This window comes from Calliphora vicina, chromosome 3 (assembly GCF_958450345.1).
Source record: "Calliphora vicina chromosome 3, idCalVici1.1, whole genome shotgun sequence".
NCBI classification, from domain to species: Eukaryota; Metazoa; Arthropoda; class Insecta; order Diptera; family Calliphoridae; genus Calliphora; species Calliphora vicina.
Window position 1 is genome coordinate 93,234,267 of NC_088782.1, and position 11,800 is coordinate 93,246,066.

At 28.9% G+C, this 11,800-nt stretch overlaps 1 protein-coding gene across 1 annotated transcript in view; it reads left to right on the forward strand.

Annotated features, from left to right (window-relative positions):
• Positions 1-3,668, forward strand: part of pHCl-1 (pH-sensitive chloride channel 1) — a 90,204-nt gene extending 86,536 nt beyond the window's left edge. The window contains exon 14 of the mRNA XM_065503171.1: positions 3,412-3,668. Within this exon, the coding sequence (XP_065359243.1) occupies positions 3,412-3,558 (147 nt within the window). The 3' untranslated portion in view covers positions 3,559-3,668. The remainder of the gene's footprint in view (positions 1-3,411) is intronic.
• The last annotated feature ends 8,132 nt before the right edge of the window (positions 3,669-11,800 follow it).

Below are 11,800 nucleotides of genomic sequence, written 5' to 3' on the forward strand. Positions count from 1 at the left end.
TGTTAACCCTCTAAATCCTCAAGTGCAACAAACTCCATTAAAATAGGGATTTAAGGGGTTTTTTGCGAAATTAGCCCTCGGCTCTTTATTCTTATTTTTGACATTCTGATTGAATTTTCCGTTTTGGTGTATTTAGGGACTTATAGTAAAATTTCACGTATAATTTTTTTGCAGAACATTTTAACCCCTTAAATCGCTGTTGTAATGATGTTTTTTGCTCATTTTTAAAATAAGGACAAAAAATACCCATGCCTTGAGGATTTAGAGGGTTAACATATTCTACAAAAATATTCTCCGTAACATTTTACATAACTTTGCTGAACACATTTTATACCTAAAATGTAAGGATCACATGGTTTCTTATGACGATTAACAATAAGAATGTGCCAGAGTTGGGAAACTTTAACCCCCCCTCAAATGGAATTCAGATGTAAACTTTCAAAACGCCGATATACGTGTCTTTTTTTGTCTCCTCTATCAAAATTTATTGGTCGGACCACGTAATTTTTTTTGGTGTTGTATAGTTTTATTAGATTTCAATAAACACAATTATATCTCTAGATTATTTAAGTAACTGTATTTTTTTGGTAACGGAAATTTAAGGGTACCGGTAGCCAATCTTGAGATCAACTATATTGTTTAACTAAACGTATCTTAAACTTAAAATGCTGGTTTGTAAACATCTGCAACTAAAATAAGTAAGAAAGTATAGTCGGTCAATCCCGTCGTATACCCTACACTAAGCAGATGAGCAAAATAATTTTTCTTTTAAAATTTCAATAATTTATATTCGTGAGTGATTTTCGGTAGTGGGCCTTATATGGGAGCTATGACCAATTATCGACCGATCGCCATGAAATTAGGTCACATGAATTCCGTATATATAAAACTTATTTGGAGCAAAATTTGTGTAGATACCTATAGAAATTAAACATTTATGACATGGACAGTAGTGTGTCCCAAAAAAAGTTTTTTGCTTATTTTCATGCGTGCTCAAGCATAATTTGAAAGTTTATAGGGTAGAGTACTTTTGAGATTTTTTTCAGATTTTTCGGAAGTGGTTTAGAGGTCGCTCAAATCGAGTTTTTGCCAAAAATCGGTTTTGTCGGTCTTTTTTTGAGTTTTATTCATAACTTTGTCAAGATCCACGCAAAAACTCGACTTGAGAGACCTCTAAACCTCTTCCGAAAAATCTAAAAAAAATCTCAAAAATACCTTACCCTATAAGGTTTCAAAAATTTTTTTGGGGACACGCTACTGGACAGTCAGCCAGCCAGGCGGACGGAAACTGTTTAAGAAAGTGATTCTGAGTCAATCGAGAGAGGGGGTTTGTGTTAGACTAATATTTTTGAACTTTACTAACATCAGCACAAACGCAATATACCCTCCCCACAATGGTGGTGTAGGGTATAATAAAATTCAGTTTGGCAATTGGAATGAAAAATACTAGTATTACACGATAATGATTTTTACTATTTGTTTAGTTAAAAGATCAAAAAATTCTAACTCAAATACCAATAGAATTTTTGAATTTGCTTTAATTAATTTCGGAGATATTCAGAAAGTTATAGGCAAACTTATTAAGAACCATAAATGCAAAAATCATATACATTATGGATTATTGCAATATTAACCCTTCTGATCCTAGAAAAATCCCTGATCTAATAGATTTTGACATATCAAGGAATTTGAATAGAAACTCCATTACTACAGAAATATCATACGAACTATTTTCTGATCATTCTCCAATATGTTGAAATATAAAAAATACATAAGCAGCCATATCCATACTGAATTTAACACACAGTGTGAGGAAGATATCAATAATTGTATCAGAGTCTTCAAGAGCCTAATCGTTTCGGCCTTATATCTCTCTAAGTGCCAAATTCCTCCCAAACCTTAGAAATAGAAATTAATAGACTCCTTCACGAAAAGAGGAATGCTAAGCAGAGTCTGTCCACTGCAAGTAAGAAACTAAAAAGAAATCGAAACTATATTGAAAGTTTAACCGGTACCAAGCACACAGACATCTACCTTTGGAAGGCAGCTAAGAACATCAAGTCAACGGTAAAGGGCCAAAGTCCGATAAGAAAATGTGATGGTACCTGGGCACGTAGTGCAAAGAATAAGGCCATAGATTTCGATGAACATTTAAGTAATGTGTTCCAACCAAAATATAACAAATAATTTTGTATTAGGGAACTTACCTGTTCACATAGAAATAGATTCAGAACTAATCAATGTTAGTCTAGAAGATGTTCAGAAAATCATAAAAGATAATCTTAAACCAAAAAAAATCCTGGTTATGATTTAATTACACCTTCCATGATTGGAAACCTACCAGATGTAGCAATTATTGTGCTCACAATATTATTCAATGCGATCTTGTCTCTAGGAGTTTTTCCGAATGATTGGAAAATCTCCCAAATTAAATAATCAAAACATTATCCCAGATCAACAATTTAGATTCCGTGAGCATCTCGAAACAATTGAGCAAGTTAACCTCCTAAGAGAGATACGGAAATCTTTCGAACTAAAAAATTACTGTTAGGCAATATTTCTACATGTTGTCCATGCTTTTGGCATAAAGGTACAATACACAAGATAAAATACCTACTACCTTCTAGTACACACAAAATATTAGAGTCTTACTTATCGGATCGCTTTGATAAAGTGCGGCTATTATGTGACAAGCGACTAAGCGCTCAATGCTTGTGTAGCTCAGGGACGTGTTATAGCACCAAACCTATACTTATTATACACCTCTGATATGCCCGAGTCCGAAGAATTAACAATTTATACCTTTGCAGACGACCCTGCAATTCTTAGTTCTATGAGGACTTAAATGTAGCACCTAGAAACCTATATAATTAACTAAGATGCGTGGTTAAAAAATTGGAGAATGCAAGTAAATGAAATCATAAGAAAGCACAAAACTTTTTCACTTAGGAGAGGAAGTTGTCCACCAGTGTCACTAAACAGTGTGAACATCCCACAATCTGATCACGTTACATACCTTGGTATGTAACGTGATCAGATTGTTTTCTGTTAAGCACCAAGTGTCATGTTTCCGTCTAGGTCGGGCATACCTCATGTTTCTTAGAAGCATCAAGGTATTTGTTCCTTGTTATATCCCATTCACATGTTATCTGCAAACTTCTATAAAATAAGCACTGGATTTTTCATGTATTTTTCCATGGTATATTTTATGTTTCTGAACTTCATTATTTTTATAGCTGCTAACTTTAGATCTACTAATTAAGTTAAGTACATACTTAATATTTTAATTACATTTCCATAAAACAAAAACTATCCATTAAAATGTTTCTGAAATTCATATCTAAATAAATCGTTATTATCTCAATAAAACTCAATATTTTTAATTACATTAAATTTTATTTTTATTTACAGACTTGTTTTGTCCAAGTACGCAAGAAAGAGCCTCCACATCCAATACGTATCGCAAAAACCATAGATGTAATTGCTAGAATTACGTTTCCAACAGCATACTCCATTTTCTTAATATTTTTCTTTGTACACTATAAAGGATTTTCATAAAATTATAAAAAAGAAAGCAAACCAACAAAATTATTAAAGCAGAAACAAACAAAATCAACACTAAAGCTGTTTATTTTACCGTAACTCACTGCAAATAAACTAAAAACAAAACCGACATTTAACAAAAAAAAATTATTTATCAAACTGCGAAATAAACATTAAAATAAAAACAAAAACTAAAGATATTAATGATAATTGAAAATACTACATACGATTAATAAATATGCAATATTTCAACATAAAACTAAATTAAAATTTGCCCCTAAAATCCCAATTCACAAATATTTGAAAGAAATATTTTCAAAACATCATGAGGAATTCATATAAATGCATTTTACAATTTATTTATAATATAGATGGAATTAATAAAAAACATAATTAGCAGAATTTCTTAAACAAAACTCAAGCTCAAGTTAGGGTGAACAGCTCAGGAATAATTTAAAAATGTTCGAGCAAAAAACCAAAAAAAAAATATATATATATGTTGCCAATATTATTTCTAAGGCATTTTCTAACAATAATTTTTAAAACTTTATGAGATAATCATATTTTATTTTGTATTATATATTTTGCCTTGCAAAAAATAAATATTATTTTCTATATAAAATTGCTGTTCTAGAAGCAATTCTAAGATTGTGTTGAATTTAGAACAGGCTTTAAGCACGATTTATACATCAAACTAAAATCCAGGAATTCGATCCAATTTCTTTTCGAAACGAGTTACAAAATTATGAAATAATCATCCAATAAATTGTCATGAATATTAAAGTACTATATGTGAATCTAATTTAAAATTCACAAACAAATTTCCCAAAATTTCAAAATCTAACTTTTTATTCTTCGCTGGAATTATTTATTTTTCATTAAAACTTAAGAATATTTTTTCAACTCTCCTCACTTTAATTTAATTACTACAACTGCAAATATTTGTTGAAAACATTTGAATTTTATTCGGAAACTTTTTTTAATAGCAAACTAATTTTATTGTAAATTCCACATGATTCCAAATAAAAAATGCATCTATATGAATTTCTTCCAATAATATTCTAAATACATAAAAAAATAAAACATGAATAGATAATTAAACAACTTCATATAAGCTCAGAATACGAAAGTGAAATTTAAAAAAATACATTATTGCACCATTCTAGAAAACTTATCATCAAAATATAAATAAAATTAAATTCTTACAAAAAAAAAAACAAAAACCAACATAAAAGAAATTATTAAAAATTTAATTAAATAATTTTACATTCTAAGCATTATTTTTAAAAGTAACAAAGGGAAACACAAACAACGTGATAAAATAATATAAATAAACAAATTATATAAATAAATTATTTAACAAACAACAAAACAAAAGAAAAAAATAAAAATAAATTTGAAATTTATGTAAAACCCTCCCAATTATGTAATTAATTGTAATATTATTTTATTTAATTCATCAAATTATTGATATTTATTTAACAAAAACAAAGAAAGAAATGTTAACTTGTTTATTTATTAAAACATTATATAAGTTACGAGGTCTTAACTAAATAAAATTAATTTAGGACACAACAAAGATAAAACAATTTAAAATAACTTTAAATTTAATTAATATTTTCGACTGCCTTTTTTTAAACATAATACCAAAAACAAACAAACAAATAAGAATAAAAAACGTAAATATAAAATTAAATTATAAAAGTTTAAAAATAATAAATAGTTATTAAAGTTAAACATTAAATTTGTATCTAATTAAATGACGGATTATTTTTAACAAATCATATTGCACTGTTTCTGATTTTTCTCTGCAAAATAACATTTTGAATATTGAAATTTTTGAGTCGAAAAGTCCACTTCAGCTTTAAAAACTATTGTCGTTGAAGAAACAGAAAAATTAAAATATTTTTATGAGAAAAAAAGAAACGCTTAAATCAAATGTTAAATTAGAGGAATCAAGTTTTGTACCAGTAACGTTTAATGGAATATAAACCAAATTTTCGTTTTTATTATTCCATAAACATGGAAATAATTTCCGAAATACTTGGTTATGTGGCAGCTTCCAAAGTACTTCTAAAAATATTGAAATTTAAAATTTATTAGTATTCTGTGGTTTAAATTATGCCTATGAGCTATAAATTAAAGAATAAAATATATGAGAATTTCTCAAACAACTCGCATAATGGAACAACAAATTTCCAAAACAGACTTTTCAGTGGCCAGAGATCGGAGCCGAACAGGTGTAAGCCGGCTGAGCCTAACCGCCGCTAAATTTTAAAAGCCGCCGCCGAAAGTTTTTTCTACTTAAGTCGAAGACAGTGCTGTGTCTATTATAGACACAGCACTGTACAACAGGTCTGTACCAACGAGGAATCAATGAACCGGTTCCCTTCTCTCTAGAATTACAATAACTACATCAAATGAAATTTGAAAATTCTTGGGAAATTTTTCTCTTTTCCCTTATTCTAAATGAATTTCGAAATGGGAAACTCTTCCCCGGGAAAAAATAGGTTTAACAAATGTCAAAATAGTCAGAATGTGATAACAAAATTTGGGAAAAATTCGGCCAAAAAATTCAAAAGGAGTTGTAGCTTAAAATGTAAAAAGTTATCCATCTTGGGCATAAATGTTCTTCAAAAACATTTATAACTTCTGCCAGAACTTTGCTAAGACTTTCCTGAGCCACTGATATATCACAATCCTTCCCTATACCAATTTGATACATACATTCGGCAAAAAAGCGTAGAACCGCACTGAATATTGGTCGTTAACACATCCAACAGATATTTGAAGGCCGGTTTATTTACTCTATAATATTGTTCATACCTTCAGAATGACCACTTTTAATAACTTTATTCCTTGGGAATATTTAGAATTGGGCTGAATATTTACTTGTAATCAACAAATGAGAGCCTATAATATATACAAACTTGATGGAAGATAAAATGCCCATTAAAATAATTTTTAAACTTTTTACTACACTTGAGATATATAGATTTTATAAAGTTTATTTTTCCCATGATAGTTTCAATATTTTGCATATTATCCTTCGTAAATTGGAATAATTGGTATTGTGTTGGAAAAGTCTTCTCCTTTATGATTGGTTCATGTATCAATTAATCACATACAAAAACTATCAATAACTTTGTACTAAATATACATAAATTAAATTTTCAGGAGATGGTTTGTAAAGAACCAAAAATTCAGGGTAAAACTCGGAATTTTTTTCTTGAATCCAGTCAACTGTAATAAAAAAGCTCCCTAAAGTATGCAGTACAAATTTAGATATTTTATTTGCAAATAAATAAGAACAGGCAGGTGTATGTGGGTTGGAGAAACTTGAAGAACTTACATTAGTAAATGCTACCGGACAAAGCCGGGGCGGTAAACTAGTTGTAAATAAGTAGATAAATTCACCTTGGAGGTAAATTGTCATTCGTTTATTAGAGCCTTAAAAATTAACTATCCTTTCGGAAACATAACGCTTTTCAACACAATGCAAGCTCTTAACAGTTTTAAGAACTAAACAGTTTTAAATAACCAAAAACTAAAATTTGGAAATAGTACATTTTGAGATATTCTTAAGGATATTTTCATGTAACTTAAATTCATTCAATAAACGTTATTGGTATAATATGTATGTACAAAACTGCATATTAGTATGCAACAAAATCATTCACATATTCTAAAATAACACACGTGTGAATTACTTTTTGAACATACTGTAAAAACTCATACACACATATTCATACATACAGACAGACATACATTGTAAACATACATGTAAAAAGTGAAATTAGTTTAAATTTAAAAAAAATAATTGTTAATACTTATACGAAATACCAAAAGATAATGCCAGTGTTTAATAATAAAAAAAACTCTAGTCACTTTTGGAGTAAAACCTCAAAATGCTAAATGTACCAAAAAAACGAATAAACCCTACGCTTTATTAGTTAAATCAATTTTTGAATAAAATTATTATAAAATTAAGGATCCCAACCAATACATTTAGTAAATAACAATGAAATCATACAAACTGCGTAAAAGTTAAATAATTTTTAATTAATAATATTTATTATTATTATAATTAATGTAAAAAAAATAAGAATTAAAATGGCCTTTTATAAATAAATTACAATATTTTTCTGTTAAAGTGTGAGAGTTTATGGAGTATTTTATATTTGTAACCATTACTTTTAGCAAATGTTTATTTGATTTTATAAAACTGTGAAATTTTCAAAAGTAAAAGCTGTTCTTAAATGCATATGTTTTTAAAACCAAGTAAAAACTTTTAGAAATATTTAATTGCACTCAAGAGGATAGTTATATAACATTTTCTTTAACCTTAACTGAGAACCGCAAACTCATATATTTGATATCAAATCAAAATCATTTTGACTCCAAATCCTTTCCAATCCAAAAATAGGACTTCTTGAAAATTTAAAAAAAACGTAAACATAAATTTTACCTCTACAGTTTCGATTTCATTTTGAAGATATAGTTACTGCTTTAAATAGGGTACGAATCTTTAAATAGGTCAAAGGTCGTATCTTGAGATACGGTTATCCAAAATTCATTATGAAGCTTGTTCTTCCCACAAATTCCTATTAAAAATTAACAAACACTGGACAGCAATGAGTGGGTCTGAAAACAAAGTAAAACGAAAAAAATATTTGTTTTCTAATAATTTGGTTCAATTAAAATGCAGTGCATGAAATATTATTATATCATTATATCATATAGTCATTCAGAAAATAGAAAATAGATGTAATCACACAGTTTAAATACATGGTATGTTGAAGGGAGTCACAGCTAATAAGTCCTTTATTAGATGAAGGTGCACTGCCGTTAATAAATAGATTTGTCAAAAACTGAATGGGTTAACAAGAACACGAGCCGGAAATCGACATACAGTTTAAAAAATGGTTATATATATTTTTTTTTTGGTAAGATTTTGAAGAATTGACCTTCGAACTATACAAGACGTTAAAATTAGATTTTTATTGCTAATCATAAAATAATCATATTATAATAGAGTTTAAAAAAAAACGAACAATTTAATAACCGCGGTTTTGGTTTTAAAAAAATTAAAACTGATCGGTTTCGGTTTTAGACTTCTTCCTATAATACATAATACATTAAGTATTATGTATATGTATATAAAAACGTTCCTCAAAAAGGGATAATATGTCTTCAGAAAATCGGATTAAAGTTGGACTATAATTGTACGAATTTGGTGTATGAACCATAAGGATCCATAATCCCATTATTTACTGTTATGACTATTTTACTATCCAAATTTAAATTTTTACCTTATCATATAACAAAATACTTGCTCTAAAGTTCTAAATTTTGAATTTTTCTGCTAAATGGGAGGATCCATGTGAAAGCGGACAGCAGTCGGATTTACCATCTCCGATTTTAATGAAATTTACCACAGACATAATATATCCAATATGTTTCTCATATCAGTGACTTTTTCAATGGATACTCATTCCGATGTAAAAATATCGCTATTTGAAAATTGAACAATTTGTTAAAATTGTCTAAAATTATATACACATAATTGTCCATAACTTTGAAACTACTCAAAGACCAGCTTAATTTCTGACTTCATTTTAAAGCCAAAGATATTGTCCTTAAAATGGTGTGAATAAAATTGCTTACTTCCAAAAGGTTAAAGGTCAATTTTCGGAGTATATATTTCATGAAAAAAATATCAAAATTCTCGGTGTTAAAAATTCAAAAAGAAAATGGTATGAAGACACCTAAACCCTCTACTATATTCGTGTAAAAAAATGTCAATGGAGACTTGAATAGTTCAGAAGTTATAAAGAACTAGCTGACCCGGTGTGCTTCGCCACCCCAAGTAGAAGAAAGAAATAGTACTATCAAGTCTCACTTTGTGAATCTAATTGTAAATGTCTAATTTCATATTTCTGGGTCCATTATTATAGAAAATGCAAAATGTGTTCCCAATTTAAAATTTTTAGGTTTATTATTATAAAATATTCAAAAAGTACCATTGCAATAAGGAAATAGTACCACTGATTATCACTTTAAAATTCGCATTCACTAATCCATAACCCGTCAAGTTTGAATTTTAGATTTGTATATCATTTCCTATATTATCAACTAATTTTGTTTCTATAATACTGAAGATTTAATCAATTATCACAAAACCGAAACCGATCGGTTTTTAATTTTTTAAAACCGAAACCGCGGTTTTGAAATTCTTCGATTTTTTGGAAACTCTAGGTCCATTATTATAGGAAATTCAAAAAAGTACCATTAGAATATATAAAAAGTACCATTAGAATATATAAAAAGTACCATTAGAATATATAAAAAGTACCAAAAATCCCCCACTTGTGGTTTCCCACTCACTCGGGTCCATATAAGCTTAATTTCATGGCTTTAGGTTCATTGGTGAAGAAATTACAAAAAGTACCATTCGAATAAAGAAAAAGTACCAAAAAGTCTCCCCTGGTTTTCCAGTCACTCGGGTTCATATAAGCTTTATTTCATGATTCTAGGTTCATTGGTGAAAAAATTACAAAAAGTACCATTCGAATAAAGAAAAAGTACCAAAAAGTCGCCCCCTAGAATTCTTACTCACTTAGGACCATGTATGCTTAATTTCATGTTTTTAAGTCCATTGCTATAGAAAATTAAAAAAAGTATCATTAGAATAAACAAAAAGTACCATGAAGTATCCGCTTGAATTTTCAATCACTTAGGACCATATACGCTTAATTTCATATTTCTAGGTCTATTATATTATAGAAAATTCAAAAAGTACCATTAGAATATAGAAAAAGTACCAAAAAGCACCCACTTGTAGTTTCCCACTCACTCGGTTCCATATAAGCTTTATTTCATGTTTCTAGGTTCATTGGTGAAGAAATTACAAAAAGTACCACAAAGTCTCCCCATAGAATTCTCACTTACTTAGGACCATATATGCTTAATTTCATGTTTCTAAGTTCATTGTTATAGAAAATTCAAAAAAGTACTATTAGAATAAACAAAAAGTACCAAAAAGTCTCCCCCTAGAATTCTCACTCACTTAGGACCATTTATGCTTAACTTCATATTTCTATGTCCATTATTACAGAAAATTCAAAAAGTACCATTAGAATATAGAAAAAGTACCAAAAAGCAGTCACTTGTAGATTCACACTCACTCCGGTCTTAATTTCATGTTTTTAGGTTCATTGGTGAAGAAATTACAAAAAGTACCATTCGAATAAAGAAAAAGTACCAAAAAGTCTCCCCCTAGAATTCTCACTCACTTAGGACCATATATGCTTAATTTCATGTCTCTAAGTCCATTGTTAAAGAAAATTCAAAAAAGTACCATTAGAATATAGAAAAATACCAAAAAGCCCACACTTGTGGTTTCCCACTCACTCGGTTCCATATAAGCTTTATTTCATGTTTCTAGGTTCATTGGTGAAGAAATTACAAAAAGTACCAATCGAATAAAGAAAAAGTACCAAAAAGTCACCCCCTAGAATTATCACTTACTTAGGACCATATATGCTTAATTTCATGTTTCTAAGTCAAAAAGTACCATTAGAATAAAGAAAAAGTACCGAAAAGTCTCCCCCTAGAATTCGCACTCACTTATGACCATATATGCTTAATTTCATGTTTCTAAGTCCATAGTTATAGAAAATTCAAAAAAGTACCATTATAATATAGAAAAAGTACCAAAAAGCACCCACTTGTAGTTGCCCACCCACTCGGTTCCATATAAGCTTTATTTCATGTTTCTAGGTTCATTGGTGAAGAAATTACAAAAAGTACCATTCCAATAAAGAAAAAGTACCAAAAAGTCTCCCCCTAGAATTCTCACTCACTTAGGACCATATATGTTTAATTTCATGTTTCTAAGTCCATTATTATAGAAATTTCAAAAAAGTACCATTAGAAGAACAAAAAAGTACCTATAGTACAGTTCACACATTTTGGTACCTAAATATTATCCCCTATTCCTAACACTAACTTCACTCAAATACATATCAGCTAACTTTAATGTCGATAACTGAAATAATTTAAAATGTTAAAAAAGTACCATTAGGAGAAAAGTACCAATTTCCCTTTTCTTACTTGAACACCCCTCAAGTTTGAAATTTAAAAATATTCCATTTTGCCAAAATTGTTTATGCTACAGGCATGTATCAAAATATTAAAATCTGTGTTAATGTGCCCAAGAATAAATATGTTTTAAAAAAAGTACCAAACTGTTTAC